Below are 20,609 nucleotides of genomic sequence, written 5' to 3'. Positions count from 1 at the left end.
CTTCTAGCCACTATATCTTAAATAAAAGCACAAGTTAGTGTTTCTTTGTGTAGTTTACTTTTCCTTTATAGCATTTATAAATCTCAGTTAATGTATTATATATTTATTTGCCTTTTTATTTATCTGTCTTCTCCACTAGAAGATGAGTTCATGAGGTAGGCACTTCATTTTGTTGGCTACTCTGTCTCCCAGACCGAGAATCATTCCAGACATGGTTGCATGATATATATTTCTTGAATGTGTGAATATATGAATAAAGGCTTGTGTGTGTATTTATCCATCTACTATTCTTACACTATCATGAATTATAGGTCCTATCTTTTACACCCAGAATAGTTAGACTAGTAAACTGATATGACTGGCCATGTCTTCAAGGGTGAGTTAGTTAAAGGTCTCCTGAAAAGCCTTCAGAGTCCCACTTGATGAATTAATATGTTGTTGGTTTCATTTTTACACACAGGTAGCAAGAACCTCGGTGAGATTAGACCCTAAATTTAAGATTTCTTTTTTTTTAATCTGATGGGAAAAAACCCAAAAGGAAACACAGTGAATCTGGCATACCCCATCCTGAAGGAGTTTTGATTCAACAAGGTATTATCTAGCATTATACAATTCAGAAATCAGAAAACATACTGTTCTCACAGTACTGTGGGATTGTTGGACTGTGACTGTTCTTTGGACAGGAGGGGAATTTTCCATCAGGGGGTATTCTCACAGTCAGTCACACTGGAAAGATGTCAGTCATGGGGAAGACAGTGAACCTCCAGAGGGGCATCAGAAGCCGAGAAGAGCAAAACGCTTTTATCTTCTCTAAGCATTTGGACATACGGCCGTTTGGAGAACGTAAAGGTTCCTGTGGCCAGGAGTCTCACCTGGCCCTGGTCGGCTTGCTCACTACACCTGTGTGGACAATACATTGTTATTGACTCTGTATAAAGAGCTCTGCCCAGTGCTCTGAGCTGCTGCATGGCTGCAGGTCTGCAGGAGAGCAGAGGCTGGAGAGGTGGCAGCAATGAGGACAGAGACTGAGACGGCTGCGAGGGTGGGGAGGACCAGAGGCAAAGCAGCTCGCTCTGAGTGGATGGGATTCCAGTGATTGACCTGCCACTGTGAGAATAAAGTTGGGTATAAACCCTTTCACCCCAGAAACGTTCTGTTGTCATTTTTCGGTCTCACTGAATCCATAGTGAGCTTGTTCAGGGTTGAAACCCATTGGCAAGGCAGGCTGGTATCTGCAAGAGGGACGCACTGGGCATTCTGCCCTCTGTGGAGGCAGCCTGGATTCAAATAGGAAGTACAAAGTTGCCACCATGTAATAATTGTAAGTTATTTTCTATACTGTTATTTCCTTTCAGTATGGCCAGGCCTTTAATAACATCTCATAAATATTACCTGTCATGAGGAATTAAGGGAAAGGAATGATTCCACATCTTAGGATGAAGAGAAAGCAGAGGCCTCTTCCAAAATTCAGGGTGCTGGTCTCACCTGGGCAGGGCTGTGCCCAAAATAGTGGCAATTAACCTAGACAGTCCAGCTGACACAGCAGCATCAGAGCAAAGGAAGGAGGTTGGAAGGGCAAACCGGAGGAACCTGTCGTGTAAGAGCCAGCACTCTGAAAAACTGTCAGGAGCTATTACAAATGGAGAATTTGGAAAGGTGTTCATTTCTGCACTAACGCCGGTAGGGAGGTCATACCATTTTAACCAAGGCTACCTAGGTAAGATCTCTTTTATATGCTCTATTTATATTCCAGAAATGATTCAGCAAAGAAGAAAACATATTTTACATTGTATTGAAAATTGTTGCTTATTTTTTTACCCAGCAACAGCCTGTAAATTCTTTAGGAGCTACTTCTTTCATCCATGTATTCCCAGTGGGTAGCACAGTGCTAAGCCAAGCTCTCAATAACTGCTTGTGGACAGCATAAACCAGTCTTTCTAATAGCATTTGCAGCCATTCCCGTGATTTCAATGAAATAACATAACAGAAAGTACCTGTCATAACAATGTTAATTAAATCTTTAAATCTTAAATGGTGCAAGGGCCTTTTATAAGTAAACACTAAAAAAATGAGCAAAAGTTCAGTGTCCTCTTACTGCAAAAATGCTTGGGTATGATCACAGAAGAGGAGAGGAAATGAAGTGAAAAGAATGCTCAGTACTATTTAAATTGAAGAACTTTGTTCCCACATTTTTGCAATTCCTATTTTGTCTTTCAGGACACACAAAACCAGGATTTGGGATGGAGTAAAGTTTGGGAAGAGACATGGGAATAAAAGGGTCCTTTCCTCTCAGTGCAAACATGTGACATAATTTCAAGAAACAAGCTGCATTCAAATTAATCCCCCTAAATACTTTAATTTCCTTTCCCAAAGGTAAATTCTTGGGATTTCTGAAGCTAAAAGGAAAGTGTTGGATAATCTCAACTTTCTCCCTCACTAGATACTAGTTAGCAACAATTTTGCTAGATGTAATTTAGTAAGCTCCACTGCATTTACCACATTACACATGTGGTGTAAAAGGAAAATGGATAGAAACTGAGTGTGTAATTTCTTATTTATGATCTCAGTGGTTCAAAGCTCATGAAAGTAAAACATCTTGTGCCAGCTCCCAGGATTTTGCAAAAATTCAACTGTGTCATAGCTGATTCTTTTGGCAATGGTCTTTCTCAAGTCAGCCCAGTGAAAGGCCTTTCCGCTCCTGTCTTTTAGCAGCTGTCATTTACACCAAGAAGCTTCTAGTTTAAGTTCAGTACTATGGGTACTAATCACTTTTCTGAAACATATTATAGCAATTGGAGCCCATTTAGTCTGTGTGCACAATGGTAGGGACACAGATACAAAAGAATTAGTATTTTGGCAAATTCCTATGATTAAAACAGAAAAGTAAAAATGACAAATTTCACATGGGTTAGAGTCAAGATTAAGAGACCAAAATGAGATGTTGTCTATTGTCATTTCACAAGGGACATCACCGTTACTTTCTACAACTGACTTTAAGGACAGGTTTTTGTATCATGAACTCAAACTGTGCTTTTACCATGAATTATTATGCTCGAAATACCATAGAAAAGAGTCAGGCAGTACTTACTAGTGGTGAGACCAGAAATCTAATTTTCACAGCTGAGAACTAACTTTCTTAATTGTGGTTTCCCCCATATAAATAGATTTGTATCATTTCTGTCATCTCTTCATGTACTTTCATAACATTAAAAAAGAAAACAAAACTTTGGGTTCTCTTTAGATGAAATATACTTGTTAGAGTGCTTTAAACTATCTTATTTTGTGTTTAACAAAAGGTTTTTCTTTGCTCCAACTCAGGAAACTTCAGGGCATCACTGAGAGCAAAATTAGAATACAGTTTGATCATCATTTTCAGAATTTCAGGAGACGATTTCAAAGCATGGAATATTTTTTAAAGCATTGAGTTTTAAGGCGTCCTGAGCTATCTAACCTAGAAGAGCAAACAGGCTGCCTCGTGGTGTCATCGGAGAGGCAGATGTCCATCTCGCTTGTAAACACATGCTGCCAGATGCTCTCTAGCCACAAACTGTCTCCTGCCGCTGCAAATCCCTGTGATCCCTGATCGGTCACCCCCACCTTCCTGTTCCACGTGGCAGCTACGTAATGGCTCCACAACACCTATCTGAAGAAACAAATATAAGAGTAAATATAGTTATGAAAGGGAAGTGACATGAATATAAGTATTTACTCTGGTATTTTGCATGTGTGCAACATATTTTTGTAAAGAGCAAGGTTTTGATTTAATCTTGATTATGAATTTATTTCCAAAATAAAATTTTCTTTTTTCAGCACAAAACTAAGAGACTCTCTTACAGATGGTTAGGTATAATGAGAGATTAAACATAACTTTCATCTCTTATATAGATACAGTAGCACAAGGGTAAAGATTAGATTATTTTTATGCTTATGCTCAAATGATCTTTCTCATGTTTGTCCATAAATATGGTCAGCCATTCAAGGACAGTGAAATACTTATAAACATGTATTGTCATTTAAATAAAAATAAGAAATAGATTATTTTTCTGGCAAGGTCTATCTGATAAAACACTATAATCTAAGCTCATGGGTTTGTAACTATTAATATTTTTTGCTCTTTTTGTGTGTGCCCCTTTATCATTCTCAGCCTCCTCTCCCACACCCCCAACCATTCCCCCATGATAACCACTAGTGACTTCTCGGTGTCTTTGAGTCTAATGCTGTTTTGTTCATTCTGTTTTGCTTTGTATTTATATTCCACAAATAAGTGAAATCATATGGTATTTGTCCTTCTCCACCTAGCTTATTTCACTGAGTGTAATACCCTCTAGCTCCATCCATGTTGTTGCAAATGGCAGGGTTTCTTTTCTTTATATGGCTGAGTAATATTCCATTATGTATATGTACCACATCTTCTTTAGCCATTCATCTACTGATGGACACTTAAGTTGTTGCTTCTGTATCTTTGCTATTGTAAATACTGCAGTTATAAACAAAGGGGTGCATATAACTTTTGAATCAAGAATTTTGTTTTCTTCAGGTAAATTCCTAGAATTGGGTCGAATCGTATTTTTACTTTCAGTTATTTTGAGGAAACTTTTCCTGCTTTCCACAGTGGTTGTACCAGTTGACATTCTCATAAACAGTGTAGGAGAGTTCCCATTTCTCCACATCCTCATCAACACTTGTTATTTCTTGTCTTTTAGATGTAGCCATTCTAATTGGTATGATGTGATAGCTCATTGTGGTTTTGATTTGCATTTCCCTACTGATTAGTGATGTGGAGCATCTTTTCATGTACCTGTTGGCCATCCGTATTTCTTCTTTGTAGAAATGTCAGTTCAGGTACTCTGTCCATTTTTTAATAGGGTTATTTGTTTTTTGGTTGTTAAGGCTTCTTTGCTTTTTTATCAATGGTTTTAGCTGAGCTTTTAGGTTGAATTTCTAACCTGAACATGTAATAAAAGTAAAAATACTCTACCATGCTCTTTCCTAATTCCAACTATTTAATGTACAGACTACAATTAATTGAATCAACCTTTTTTTAAACATTTTACTTTGAAAAAATTATAGGTTCATAGGAAATTGCAGAGTACAGAGAGTTCACATCTGCTCTTAATCCCATTTTCCCCAAAGATAACATCATAATTATACTGCAATATCAAAAGAAGGAAATTGACATTAGTATAATGTGTATTTATAGGTCTATGCATTTTATCACTTTTGTGGGTTCAAACTAAATATCATCACAAATAACTCCCTAATGCTCTTTATAGTCACATCTGCCCCTTCTTCCAGCATGCCTAACCCCTAACAAACACTAATCTGTTCTCTATCTCTATAATCTTGTCATTTTGAGAATGTCAGATAAATGGAATCTTACCTTTTGAGATGAGCTTTTTTTCACTCAGCATAATGTCACTGAAATCATCCAAGTTGTTACATGTATAATTGTTTGTTCCTTTTTATTGCTGAGTAGTATGCCATGGTATGGATATAGTACAATTTGTTTAAATAGTCATCCATTGTTAAGACATTTTGGTTGCTTCCAGTTTGGGGCTATTATAATTAAAGCTGCTATGTACAATCATGTAGATTTTTGTGTGGATGTAAGTTCTCATTTCTCTGAGATAAATGCCTAGGAATGTGATTGCCAAGTCATATGGAAAGTATATGTTTATTATTTTAAGAAACTGCTACATTACTTTTCAGAATGTCCCCCCAAACAATGTATGAAAGGTTTCATTTCTGTGCATCTTTGCCAGCATTTGATATTGTGAATAATCTTTAACTATTCTCATATGTATGTAGTGATAGCTCATTATGATCTTAATTCACATTTTTTTAAATGACTAGTGATGTTGATCATCTTTGTATATGCTTATTTTCCATCTATATATCCTTTTTGGTGACCTGGCTCTCTGTATATTTTGCTCATTTTCCAGTTGGAATGTTTTTGTTGTTACGCTTGAGTTTTGAGAGTTCTTTATGTATTCTAAATATTACTCCTTTGTCAGATAGGTGGTTTACAATTATTTTCTCCTACTCTGTAGTTTGTCTTTTCATTCTCTTCAGAGGGTCTTTTACAGAGTAAAACTTAGATTTTGATAAAGTATAATTTATCAATTTTTTCTTATACTTATTATTATTCCTGTCATGGCTATGCACTCTTTACCAAGAGCCTAGGTCCCAAAGAGTTTCTCCTATTTTTCTGCTAAAGGATTTACAGGTTTTTTATTCTATCATTTTTTTATTGTGGTAGAAAATGTACATTAAATTTACCATCTTAACCATTTCTAAGTGTACCATTCAGTAGTATTAAGTATAATCACATTGTTGTAAAACAGATCGCCAGAACTTTTATCTTACAGGATTGAAAGTCTACACCTATTAAACAACAACTTCTTCCTCCTCCACAGCCCCTGGTGATCACCATTCTCCTTTCTATTTTTATGAATTTCACTACTTTAGATGCCTCATACAAGTGGAATCATACAGTGATTGTCTTTTTGTGACTGGCTTGTTTTACTTAGCTTAATGTCCTCAAGGTTCATCCATGTTGCAGCACATGACAGGACTTATTTCTGTTTTTAAAGCTGAAGACTATTCCATTGTGTGACTGGACTACATTTTGTTTATCCATTCATCCATTAGACATTTGATTTGCTTCTACCTTTTGGCTCTTGTGAATAGTGCGGCAATGAACAAGGGTATGAATGACTGACAGCTATAAACTTTATAATTTAAGCTATGACCCATTTTTTGAGATAATTTTCCCAAATTTTGTGAGATTTAAGATAAGGATCATCTCTTTAGATATATAATATGTCCAGCAACATTTGCTGAGAAGATTCTTTGGCAATACTTGTTGGGGCTATTTCTGAATTCTTCACTCTCTTCCATTGTTCTGTATATCTGTTCTTCTGCTGGTACCACACAGAGTTGATTAAGGTATCGTGTAATAAATCCTGAAATCACATGAAGTGGTTTTTACAATTGTAATCTGATTTTTCAGAAAATTTTCAGCTATTCTATTGTTTTTTGCTTTTGTCTTTAGAAAATATCTTGCTGGGAGTTATATAATTGCATTAAATTTATACACCACTTTGAGGAGAATTGACATCTCTACTTTGTCGAGCCTTCCAACTCAGGAACACCAATGTCTACTACTTAGATCTTTGGTTTATTTCATCAGTATTTTACAGATTTCAGCACAGGAGCCCTATGCATGTCTTATTATATTCACACCTAAGTGTTTCATTTTTTTAAGAGATTACACATGGTATTGTATTCTTAATTTTACTTTCCATGTGGTCATTGCTTTTGTATAGAAATGCAACTACCTTTTGTATGTTTTCTTTGTATTTGTATGAATTCCATTACCAAACTCATTTATCAGTTTAGAAGTGTTTTGGTATATTTGGTATATTCCTTAGGATTTTTTTATGTAGGCCATCATGTCAACCACCAATACATACAGATTATATCTTCCTTTCCAATCAGTATGTCTTTATTTCCTTTTTCTTGCCTTGTTGAACTTCCTAGATATGAGCTTCCAACATATTCCTGTAATATGTTGAATAGCAGTGGGGATAGGAAGCACCATTGTATCATTCCCAATCTTGAGAAGAAAGCAGTCCATTTTCTCCATTAAGGATGATGTTAGTTACGGGATTTTTGTAGGTGTTCTTCATCAGGTTGAGGACATTATCCCGTTACTAGTTTTCTTAAGTTTTTATCAGGTTTGGGTGTCAAATATTGTCAAATATTTATATTGCATCAACTGATATGATATTGTGATTTATCTCCTTTACACTGGTAACATGGTGGACTACAATGATTAATTTTCAAATCTTGAACCAGTTTTACATCCCTAAAATAAACTTCACTTGGTCATGGTGTATAATTCTTTTTATGTATTTCTGAATTCCACTTGCCAATATTTTGTTAATGATTTTTAATTTTTACTATATATTCATGAGGGATATTGGTTGTTTTCTTTTTTTTTTGTACTGACTTTGGTTTTGGTATCAGGGTAATACTGATTTCATAACCATGATTTGGACAATGTTCCTTCCTCTTTTACTTTCTGGAAGAAATTGTGCAGAAGTGGTGGTGTTTCCTCTTCAAATGCTGGATAGTATTCTTCAGTGAAATGATCTGGGCCTGAGAATTTCTTTTTGAGAGTTTTTAAATTACGCATTTAAATTACTTAATAGTTTTAGAGCTAATCAATTATCTTTTGCATATTTTGTGATTCATGGTTCCTTTTATGTAAGTTGTATGGTTTGTTTTATCTAAATTGTCAAATTTATGTGTGTAGAGTTGTACTATTTCTTTATTATCCTTTTAATGTGACAGGGTCTGTAACAATACAGCCTTGTGTCATGCCTGATATTAGTAATTTCTGTCTTCTCTTTTTGCTTTGTCAGTCTTGCTAGAGGTTTGTCAATTTTGTTGACCCTTTCAAAGAATAAGATCTTTGTTTCATTGATTTTCTGGTTTTGTTTGTTTCAATTTCATTGATTTCTGCTCTTATATTATTATTTTCTTTCAGCTTATTTTGTCCTTTTTCTATTTTTCTTGGGGTGGGACTTTTCTGACATGAGAATTTAATGCTATAAATGTCCTTTTTAGTTTTACTGTAGCTGTGACCCAAAATGTTAGTATGTTGTATTTTCACTTTCTTTCTGTTTGGTGTATTTTTAAATTTCCCTTGAGATCTCCTCTTTGACTCCTGGGTAATTTACAAGTGTATTGTTTAGCTTCAAAGTTTGAAGATTTTCATATTAGCTTTCAGTTACTAATCTGGGTCAAGAAACACAGTCTGATTTCAATTCTTTTAAATTTGTTGATGTTTGTGTTATGACCCAAGATATGGTCTATCTTGGTATATGTTCCATGTACACATGTATTCTGCTGTTTTGAGTTAGTGTTCTGTACGTGTAAATTAGATGTTGTTTATTGGTGTTGAGTTATATGCTTGCTGTTTTTCTGTCTAGTTTTTCTATCAGTTGTTGAGAAAAGGATGTTGAAGTCTCCACCTATAATTGTGGTTTTGTCTATTTCTTCTTTCAGTTCTATTAGTTTTGCTTCACATATTTTGCAACTGTGTTGTTTCATCTCTGTTTTCTTGGTGGTTTTATTCTTTTACTTTTATGTAACACCCTTTCTGTTCCTGGTAATCTTCTTTGCTCTGACAGCCATGTTGTCCGATACTAATAGTCCCACTCCTACTTTTGATTAAAGTTTACATGCATTCATTTCCATCCTTTTCCTTTACTGTCTGTTTTCCCTTTCTCTGTTTTCTTTCCTGCATTCCTGTGGGTTGCTAGGACATTTTTTAAAATTCCATTTTGATTTATCTATAATGACTACTGCATGTCTTTGTATAGCTTTGTTAGTTGCTCTAAATATCACATACATAATGTATTACAATGAACTGGTGTTGACATTTTACCAGTTTGAGTGAAGTATAAAAACTTTCTTTCATGTCCCTTTACCATTTCCTTTTATAAGCATATTAAATATTTTTGTGTATAGATGACATTGACCACCACATCAATGTTGTAAACATAATACAGAAATCAAGAGAAGGAAGTCTACTGTATTTACTGGTATATTTTCTTTCCATTGATATTTTTCTTTCTTCATGATGTCCCCAAATTCCTTTTTCTATCACCTCCTTTTTCTTTTTTTTTCATCTCCTTTTTCTTTAGAGAACTTTCTTTAGCCATTCTTTCAGGCTAAGTTTGCTAGTGACAGCTTCTTAGTTGTCTCTCATTGAGAATGTCTTGATTTCCATTTCATTACAGAAGGATCATGTCACCAGATATAGGACTCTGGGTACTTTGAGCATTTGAAGACACTGCAACACTTCATTCTGCCCTTAATGGTTTCTGATAAGAAACCCATAAACACTCGTTTTTTCCCCCCAACAGTAAGGTGTTTCTTTATTGATGCTTTCAATATCTACCTTTAGTTTTCACAATTTTGAATATATTGTGTCATAGTATGGATTTCTTTGGGTTGTTTGTGCAGCTTCTTGAATCTGTAGGTTGATCTCACTTGCCAAATTTGGGAAAAGTTTCAGCTATTATTTTTTGAAATATTTTTCAGCCCTATCATTTCTATTCTTCTTCTGGGACTCCAGTGGCACAAATGTTTATATCATGGCACTGAGGCTCTGTCCATGTTTTTTCAGTTTCTATTACCTCTGTTGTACAGATTTGGCAATTCCTATTCTATTTTCAACTTCACTGATTGTTCTCCTACTGTTGTATTCACTGAGGGTTTATTTTTTATTTCAGTTATTATATTTTTCATTTCTAAAATTTCTGTTTGGTTTTTTTAATTTTCTACTTATTTTCTGGTACTTTCTATTTATTTGCTAAGGCTTTCTATTTTTTCATTTGTTTGTAACTGCTCACTGAAGCATTTGGTGATAGCTGCTGTGAAATCCTTGCCTCATCTTTCTGTTTTGTCTTGGTACAGGCATCTGTCGATTGTTTTTTCTTTTCCAACTAGAGAATTTCATGATATGACAAGTGAGTTTTTATTGAAAATTGGATATTTTACGTATTAAGAGACACTTGGTGGAAAAAGGGGTACTTTACCTCATTACTGTCAGGTGAAAGTAGGAAACACAGGTTATTTTGCCTCATTGATATTCCAGGGGAGGAGGTACCTTGTTCCTTCAGGGCAGGAGTTGGGAGTTCAGGCTTCCACTAGCAATGGGGGGTGCCTCATCACCCCCAGATGGGGTGAAAGCCTGAGCTTCCCACACAGCCTTTGCTCTTCTGGTTGTGGGTTGGGGCCACTCAGGTGGTGTTTGGCTGGAGCAGAACAGATATTGTCTAAATATGCTTTTTTTGTCTTGCTAGATTTCTCTTTTCCTGGTTCTTTTGGGAGAGGTTTTGTATCTTTACCCACTGGTATTTCCAGGATATTGACTGCTTTAGCACCTAGTCTGGAATATATGAGGCAAAAGGAAAAATAAAAAATCTCCTTGGTGTGTGGTACCTTGTGTCCCAAAGCCTCTAGTTAGTCTGTATTCTTTCCACCTTTCAAAATCTTTTACTGTCTAATTAGTCCCAAGGTTGTTACCTGCACTTAGTGGAAGGAATAGGGGAAAATATATCTTTTCCATCTTTCCAGAAGTGTCTCTCCCAACCATTATTCTTTTATCTCATTACTGCCTAAATACAATTACTCCCTTTAAATTGGCCTCACATGCTTTACAACACAAACATTTATTTATTAACCTTTAATCAATTTTACATATTTAATTATGTCAACTAAGGTAAAAGTCAAGTATAATACATAGTGAAATATGCTGTTATCCTCCCTAATATTTATTTTCATTCTTCCTTAACTGATAGACTCACTAAAATGCCCTATTTGGAATATGGATTCTCTTTTATAACAGTAGACATTATCACAGAATGCAAATTTTGAAATACTTTGCAACCACTTTTTGCTGAATAATTTTAAAATGACACTGCAAGGTTGAAAAGAAATTTACCCAAGACAAGAAATAAATATGTTCTATACATTAATTTCATTTTAAATGCCCATTTATATCAAGGCCAATTGTCTTTCAAATTTTCCAGATATATTTTGGTATGTTTTAAAAATTCCTCTCTAACTTACTTGATGTGTCAAAATACAGAATCCCAGCTGGAAGCACACTTTTTTGCTGGGCATGAGAAAGATGAATTGTTTTATAAAACCTGAATTTCCTATGAGTATAACCAAAAAAAAATGGTGTTTCTGTTACTTAGTGCCTTTAAATTCACTTTAAAACCATTATTAAAATTTTTGAATTGAAAGTATATCTTTTAATACTTAAATTTTTAATTCAGGGTATACTTTATTGAACTTAATTGTATATTAGATATATCCTTTGAGTTATATGCAAGAAAATGTTTGTTAAAACATTCCAATACAGATATTTTCTGTGATATTTATATAACACAGAAAAGCATTAATAATAATATAGACATAATGCTAAAAAGTTATAATTATTAGGAAATATATAATAAATCCATGGTTCTTGATTTAAAACAAGAAATCAAAGTTTATGGTCAAATTTCTAAAGAGATAGAAAAGCAATAATATATTTTGTGATATTATTATAGCATTAAATAGCATTATAGTTAATTATATATGTAATGAGTCTAATATTTTAATGTTTATCAAATAAACTTTAGAAAAATAAGAATTTGTTATTTTCTGAAATAAATTACAAATTACATAGAAAAATCAATTTTCATGAACAAAAGTTCTTAAACATAATAGATAACACACCAAATTAACATACAGATTTTAAACAATACCCCCCAAAATTTTTCCTTAGCATTTCCCCATCTTGGAAATAGAATAAGAAAATAGACATTACAGGTTAATCATGATTAAAAGTAATTTTGACAATGTCGCTCACGAGTGATCTTCACTGATTTCATAAGTAGATTTAATTGTAAAGATATAATTATTGTAAAGGCATTGCGAATTAATTGAGAATCACACACATATTACTCTGTTTCATTAATCATGAAGGTAAGTCCCAAGAATTGTCCAGTTCATTTCACAGGCCATCAAAAATATGACTTTCCCAGCTTTAACTTGCCAAGTTATCCCATTTAAGCACTGCTCTCTAGTGGGACATACCCAGCATTGGCTAAAGATAGTTCCTTCCCTGAATGTGAATTTCTGCCGATGTTACTGGAACCTCTAGGCTACAACACCCACACAGTATTTAGCTCCTTCTGCAGGTTAAAAATGTGACCAGAAGGTCCATTTCCTATTTGTTGTTGGGGTGAATAAATAGCATCTTCTTTCATTCTCAGTGTCAGCTAGTGTGACCATAAAATTCATCATCCTATTGTGATGGAAAGTTAGGGGAAAAAAACAAAGACTCCTCAGACAAACCAAAGTGTGTTGGTTCTCCAGCACCACCCTAGCAGGGACACAGGTATGCCAAAGCATAGGTCCTCTCAACCCTAAGGACAAGTTTATGGAACTTATTATTTGACCATCTAAAAGAGTGAATTTTTTTTAAAGATAGTTGATAGAAAATAGTCCCCTTTTCTAATAAGCATGTAAGTAGCAGGCCAAAGCTGTTCAGTGCAGTTTTAAATCTGGGCTCTGGAGGGAGACTTCCTGGATTTCAATCCCAGCTCCAAACACTTAATCTCTCCAAATTCAGTTTCCTCATCTATAAAAAAAGTAGATGATAGTAGTTCCTATAGCATAAGATGATGTGAGAATTAAGTGAGACAACACATTTTAAAGCATTTAGCATAGCTCCTGTCACATGCTAAGATGCAACAAATGTCGATTATTATTATTTAATAATATTATATACCCTCAAAAAGGAAATAATTGATAAATTGAGCATGTAATTGACCTAGATTCAGTACAAATACATTTCTAAATGTCACATGAAGGAAATGCACATAGTTCCAGTTTTCTTTTTATCTCTACTAGAGAAGAATAAATTCAGTTAATCAAAGTAAACATTATGTAAATACATATAATTTAAGATTCCAAAATAATTAAGTCATTCATCTATTTTTCATTCTTCCAAAAAATACTATTCAGAGCATGCTATAAGTAGATCACTGTGCCTTTTTAATTACTAATAGAACACATACTTGAACTTACTCCCACCTAAAGATGAGTAATACTACAGGAAGTAACTCTCTAATTCATTATTTAGCCTTGTTCAACTAGAAAAGATTACTTTTCTACAAAGTATAGTAGACATTCAGTACATCATTTTGCATAAATCTGTTTAAATGCCTCAAAGATGAAGAGCCAGAGAATAAGTGAGCAGAACTGATATTTTTTCTTTCGATGAATTTGATAAAAGACAAAGTTTCAGTGATCAAAACTAAGCAATAAAAATTTTCTAGAAAAATGTTTCATTTAAGATAAAATTTTGAATTGGACTCTGAGCCATCATAAAGTACTATAAGGTATTGGCAGAGAGGAGAAATGAGAAATTAATGGAGTGTGCATGAATATGAACACTTGATATAGTGGCACCAAGTAACTACAATGGCCAAAACTCTTTATATTTGAAGTCAACACACTACCTTATTAAAACGAAGGACAAAAATAAGGTTAACATTTGTATTGTCCATGAAAAATATAGGGCAATAGGAATTTAAGTAAGTTGAAGGTAAGATGCCCTGATAATAGTTAAGAATTAGAACCTTGCTCTCTAGATATTAATGTTATTAAAATTAGAGAGGACATTTGTACTATGATTTTCAAAGTAATAGAAGCAAACATGGAAGCTGTAAGAGTCTGCTTACCTCTGCTAAAAGATACTGTTTCAATTCTGATATCACAATTTAGAATTCTTTTCTAAAAATGAATACAAGTTTATAAATTTGGTTTTTACTTAGGCATTTATCCATTCAACACACATTTCATGACATCTGTAACGCACCCTCTCTATTGTAGGTATGGAACACAGATTCCAGGAAGGAGACAAATAAATGCATATGTATAACATAGGGTAATAAATACAAAGAAATGTGGAGTTATTTGAGCACATAAGATAGTACACAACCCGCTGGGTATGAGGGCTTCTCCAGAAAGTATCATCAAATTACTCAAGAGGGAGGAGAAGAGGGTCAAAGCATTCTGCGCAGAATCTCTGTATGTCAAGGCTAGCTACACATCAGGACATTGGAGAGAGATTAGCAATTTGGAAAACAGCAGTATTAAGAAATGCAAAACTGAGCCTGCATAGGTTTGCAATGGATGCTGCCACACTGACCTAGTGAGATTTGTGTTCTAAAAATATGACTCAGCAGCAAAGCAAAAAAAAAGAGATTAACAGAAGATGAGATTGAGGTGGGAAAATCAAGATCTTAGTTGCTGCAGCTCGCGATGGTGGAGTGGGGAAGGCAATGCGTGGATTAAAGAGCTGTTAAAAAGACCAAAGGGACAGAGACTCATGTCTAGTAAGTATTAACTAATAGAGGAGAAGAAATATCAACATGAGCTCTAGGTTTTGACCTGAGTAACTAGATGCTGAGAAAAAAGAGAAAGACTAGAAAGGGAGATTTACATGAGAGCATAAACTGAATGTGGAAGTATCTAGGAACTTTAAGACATCATTAAAGCTACTTATTATGCCAGAAAACCCTGTTAGCTAGAAGGATTAATAGAATGTCCCAAGGTGTCTAATATATAAACTTGGAGTTGTTTTCCTACTTCAGCTTTTCTGCTTGCTTAGTTATTTCCAGTCAATTTATAATTGGTCATTATGAGTTAATCCATTTATCTTCAACATGAGGTTAGATTAAAAATGGAACATTTCCATTAACTACATAGTGAAGTAATTTTCCTGAAGTCCTCCAGAGAGACTCTGAGAAGCCAAAATTCAACCTTAATTTTATGAATACCTTTTCTGCTTAAATTTACTAAAACAAATTGTCTTTCCTAGGAAAAATATCATGTTAACACTAAAAATTCAATTTGCCATAGGAATTTTTTAAATTATTTCACCTTGGGATAGCAATTTTTCTTGTTTGAAAAGTACTTTAACCTAAATAGCATATGACACATACTGCAAATGAGCTACAAATTGTGTTCTGTTTTGTATATATCCAAGTACAAATACACTGTTTTGAATTAGACTTAATCAAATAGCAGGCCTAATTTTTCACGGAAGTCTAATTGTTTAGATTAATCAAGTAAACTGACAGGTTGTCTGTCATTATATAGATATAACCCAAGGTAATTTGTACCAAATTAGTAATGAATTAAACTGAAACAAGTACGTGGCTTGTGGCACTGAGAGGAAGAGTAAAATAAAGTCAAGTCTATTCTAGTTCAACAAAACCTGTGTACATAGTTAACAGGTTTACACAAAATACTGCTGTAACAAAATAATGAGCAGTTTCCAACTCACTACGCCATGTACATTATTCACACTAGTAATGTAACATTCATTAAGATGCCATATATAAATTATAATTCTCACCACCAGAATTTTATTATTATAATTTTCTCAGCCAGTATAGTGTAAACTTCTATATTTTTTTTTCAAATCATGGAGCTCCTCTTCTCAAAGCTTTAATCTCCTAGGCACAAAGAATTGTAGGTTCCTTGCCACCATCCAAATTCCTTGGTTCTGACTGTTCTGAACCTGCAGCGTTGTGAATCATGGAACACTGGGCCCAACAGCACCAAGGACACCCAGCAGATTTCACATCACTGTCTTCAACCCAGTCAGTATCCTGTGGTATGATTGGAATATTACATTCAAAGCAACTGACAACTGTTTCATGTCTATTCAGATTCATTTGATTTGGTTACAGTGATTTCATAAACTATTTCAGGTATATATGCAATAGAAACTAAGTATTCTATCTTTGAAAAAAGTCTAAGGCATTTACAATAACACAGAAGTAGTACTTTATTTAGTACTTCAGGATTTCAAAGAAATTTGTATTGTAATAAATGCATTGTTAGATACCAAGCCAGCCATGGATACCAGGAAACCAGGTAGTAAGCCAAAGATACCAGAAAACCCTGAGCCACAGAAGCATCCCTGTAGCAGTGCTACATTATGAGTGTATGGAACTGCTGGGTCCTACACCACAGCACCAGGTGTAACTTAAGAAATTCGAAACTGACGGCTTTAAAACAATGCTCTATATAAAGACTAAGGGTTATGTTAGCCTGGTGTGGGAAAGCAGTAGAGATGAGTGGCATGAAGGTTGGGAAATTAATTTTTGTGGTGAGGGAGATTGGTGGCAAGTGTATGGTTTTATTCCATTCCTTAAACCAGTAGTTTTAGATGAAAATCTCCTTTTCCTGCAGAAGCTGTAGAGTAACTGTCATTAGCAAAGGCAAAAAGTATTAATTTCCTAGTGAAGACACTCTTTTCAATACAGAACGATGACCTTAATATGAAAATTATTACAAATACTTCTATACATAGTAAGCAGGACTGGGGCAAAAAAAAAAAACTTTTTAAGATAAATGGCAAAGGCTTTCTTTTTAATGAATTCTTTGGTTTAAAGCAGGTCTTAAGTGACATTAGTTCTATGCACTATTAACTGGTTCTGCTGGTGTCTGTCCCGCATGTCCCTTGAAGATCAGGATGAAATTAATTATCCTGGGTTATAGCTCACAGAACATATTTAATACATTTCACCTTGCTTAACTGTAAAATAATTACAAAGTGAAAATATATCTTTAGATCTGAGATAGCATATATTATTTACAAAGCTACTACTGAGCATGTTGCATAAACTTTTCATCCTTTTAAAAATAAATACTCAGATGTTCTTAAGTGGAAGCATAAACGAAGGGGAAATACAAACTCTTTGCACATCTTGCTATGATTCTTGACATGATGCTTCTCATTCACGGGCTCACAGATTCCTGAGTTAAATAAAGCATAACAACACATAATGAGCATGTCCTGGTTATCCTATGATAATGTATCACTTTAGCAAAGCAAAGTAGGGAGGGGTGACCTAAACTACTGCCATAACCACTAGTTCTTACTCTGAATATTCAGGAAAAAAAATGTTGATGAACTAAGAAAATTCTGATTCTAATCAGCAAAGAAAATATGCATTCATTTATAACACCAAATATATGGGACTATATGAGAGTAAAATTGGAGAATTCAGAAAAACTGAGAAAAAAAATACCTCCATGAAAAGGTGTAAAAGAAACTATAGCCAATGGTAACCAAAAAAAAGTATATACAGGCAGTGAAATAGATTTACTTTTAGATTGGTTGCTACATGTTTTCTGGTGGGAAAAGTGCCTTTAATTTTTTAAATAACTATATATTTTCTACTACAATATTGTAAATAAGTATATTCAAGCACACAGTGAATGACTAGGTCTTTTATGAAACTAAAAAAAAAGTTGCTGGATTAATACATCCTCTATGTATACTGAATTTTTACCTTTCATTTGGAATATCATTTGGAAGTAACTTACATTTTTTCTGTGCCTGGGGGCATTATTTTCTATACCATTGCTATCATCTGACTTCCTGTATGGAAAACAAAAAAGAAAATCAATAGATATTTACATTGCATGAAATTAAGCCAGTACACGATCTATATTACAGCCATCAGGTGAAAATGTAAAAAATCAATACATTCAGAATTCATTCTTCCTAAAAATGTTTTACTCATAATGTTGATTGTGTTTTTATGACATTGCTTGGAGAGGAACTGAGCCACAGATGCCAGTGACAAAGGCCTATTTATTTTCCGCAGAGGGAGAACTGCTTTTCCCCAAGCTTGAGAGGGGGCTGTGTGTAGGGCCATGACTTGTGTGCTGTTTCAACACAGGCAAGATAATAGTCAATCAGGAGCTTGGCCAATAAGTCAGATACAGTTGCTAGAATCTGACATGTTCATTACATTGAATAAGAGGTTAAATATGGTTATTTATCTACCCAATGAGCATCAAGTCAAGGCTACAAATGTGGGCTTCAGATTCTTAAGACAAGAATGACTAAAGTAGGTAACAAGGGTACATAATGAATACCCATCAAGGCCTTATGGGCAGGCTTGAGCTCATTAAACTATTACCACCAAATAATAAATTCAACAACCTAATCAACTATGTCAAAATTTGGGAAGGGTCTGGGTAGGTGAGATTGGGTAGAATAAATATCTGAGTGGATCTGAGATAAATAAGTGAGTTGCTCATGGAACTATTTGAAGTGACCAGCTTGTTTTGATGTTATACACCTAGTACTATTTTTAAAAATCATTCTCACCAAGAAACTCTGTGAATCACTGGGATCCAAACATATATATCAACATTACATAAATGTGTTGATAACTATATATATATTTATTCTGTCAAGAAAAATTTATCTCCCAACTAAAAATTCTAAAAGAGCATTGGTAAAAGGCTTCTCTAAATGAATTCAAGGGCTCTTCATTCTTTTATTAAATCTAAAGATACTGAAACAACCTAACAATGCAAAAACTGAAACACAGTGAGTGGCCTCTGTGGAACAGTGCAGGATGGAGAAAATGATGAGCCATATCCCCTATTATCAATAAAAGAAAGTTAATTCATTATGCTGTGGCTGAATCAGTTTGACAATGCTCCTAAAACATCCAAGAAAAACATTTTTTAAATAAAGTAGATTACATAAGTCAAATCATTAAGAATTAAGAGTCTGTGCCATACTGTTCTGGCACCAGCCTTTCAGACTGTGTCAAACAACTCAGAATGCAGTGAGACCCAGCAACCTCCAAAGGCCACAAGGAAACAGCAGGAACCCTGGGAAGCCTGAGCTGGGAGGATAGGAGAATCCCAGAAAGGCTCTAACTCTTTAAATAACTGAATGCCTGTGCTGTTTTTTATATGACTCCAAGTATAAGAAAGGGAATCAAGACATGAGAACCAGAAAGATAAAAAGTTCAAATCAGTATCAACAAGATGTTTAAGTTCTCCAGAAAGAAGTCAATTTCCTTCCAACTTTGAGAGTCTATGACTTTAACACTTTTTTTTCCTGTCTGGGTTATGGAATTCCTGATATAATTATTCTATGCCTTTAAGATAACAGCTCTTATCATGTTTAGTTATTTAACCTGCTATATGTGAATTGAGTAAAATATTTAAATAATATCCATGGATATCTAAATGACAACTGTCCACCCAACTCCAGCTCTTTAACCATGGCTACAAACAGCACCTCAGAACTCCTGCTGGCTAATAAAGATAAATATCAAGTGCCATTTTGTGTTGGTAATAGTTGCTCAGGCATTCCCACTTCCTAGGTTACTTTCAGCTGCTGTATTCTGGCCTCATTTCTCTGCTCTAACCCTTGGCTTTGTTACTCAGACCTTAATCCCAGTCTTGGGCACCTCCATCACTGGGTTCCACACTCAGTTTTCAGGTTTAGGGGAACTAGCACCTCCAGCTTCCCTGAACCAAATTAGTACATCCCTGGTAATTTTCTTCCAGCCCTCCTCTACTCAACTCCATAAGGGAGCTGTAAGAGAACAAGTGGCATGGTTTGTATAAGGACTAAAAGAACTTCAGGCCAGTGATTTCACCATGAGAGATTCAGAAACCAGTGACAGACATTGCAAAGAAATATAACCAGGCACCAACCCCAGAGGTTCTGCTCCAGGAAATCCAGTAAGGTCTAAGCAACCTTATTTTTAAGGAGCATCCTAAGAGATCAAAAATACAGCCAAAGTTGAGACATGGCTTTACAGAAGTTACACTTCTGTTTGGTTAAAGAATACTGTGTGCAGCAAAGCTATGATAACCATTTTTGCATATAGAGTATTTAATCCAAAACCCTTCTGTAGTAAGTACTATCACTGAACACACTTTGTTGAGCAGAAAACTGAAGAACTGAGAGGTAGAGTGGGTGAAGAAGGGGGATTCTAACATAGGCAGGCGAACTCTAGGTGCAACTCTTCACTACAGCATAGACATAAACAGAAAACAGCCTCTTGTGCTCTTTTTCTCTAACCCACATTTTATTTGACTTCATATTTATCTGTACTTCACTCAGGTGAAAAGTAATCTGTAAAAAATAATACTTACAGCTGTTCAATTTGCTCAAATTCTTTCCCTTCATCTGT

General features: G+C 34.7%; 1 protein-coding gene and 1 long non-coding RNA gene across 3 annotated transcripts in view; one reads left to right on the top strand and one right to left on the bottom strand.

The window, feature by feature from the left end:
- The first annotated feature begins 1,040 nt into the window (after positions 1-1,040).
- On the top strand, positions 1,041-12,202 carry LOC118973067 (uncharacterized). Its single transcript, XR_005062286.2, has 3 exons — positions 1,041-1,717; positions 2,218-2,373; positions 3,319-12,202. It is a non-coding gene; the product is annotated as an uncharacterized lncRNA (long non-coding RNA).
- A 3,781-nt stretch (positions 12,203-15,983) lies between these two features.
- The window catches only part of EMB (embigin), a 44,057-nt gene continuing 39,431 nt past the window's right edge, over positions 15,984-20,609 (bottom strand). The window contains exons 7-10 of one of the 2 annotated variants that reach the window (XM_037022043.2): positions 20,572-20,605; positions 17,983-18,037; positions 17,349-17,409; positions 15,984-16,256 (exon numbers count right to left, since the gene is read on the bottom strand). In XM_037022043.2, coding sequence (XP_036877938.2) covers positions 17,392-17,409; positions 17,983-18,037; positions 20,572-20,605 — 107 coding nt within the window. In that variant the 3' untranslated portion in view covers positions 15,984-16,256; positions 17,349-17,391. Of the gene's footprint in view, positions 16,257-17,003; positions 17,410-17,982; positions 18,038-20,571; positions 20,606-20,609 lie in introns of those variants that run through there. The other variant, XM_037022042.2, reaches the window with a different exon arrangement.

This window comes from Manis javanica, chromosome 1, assembly GCF_040802235.1.
Source record: "Manis javanica isolate MJ-LG chromosome 1, MJ_LKY, whole genome shotgun sequence".
Lineage (NCBI taxonomy): Eukaryota > Metazoa > Chordata > Mammalia > Pholidota > Manidae > Manis > Manis javanica.
Note: the sequence above shows the minus strand (reverse complement) of the source record. Positions and strands in the feature narration are given on the sequence as shown.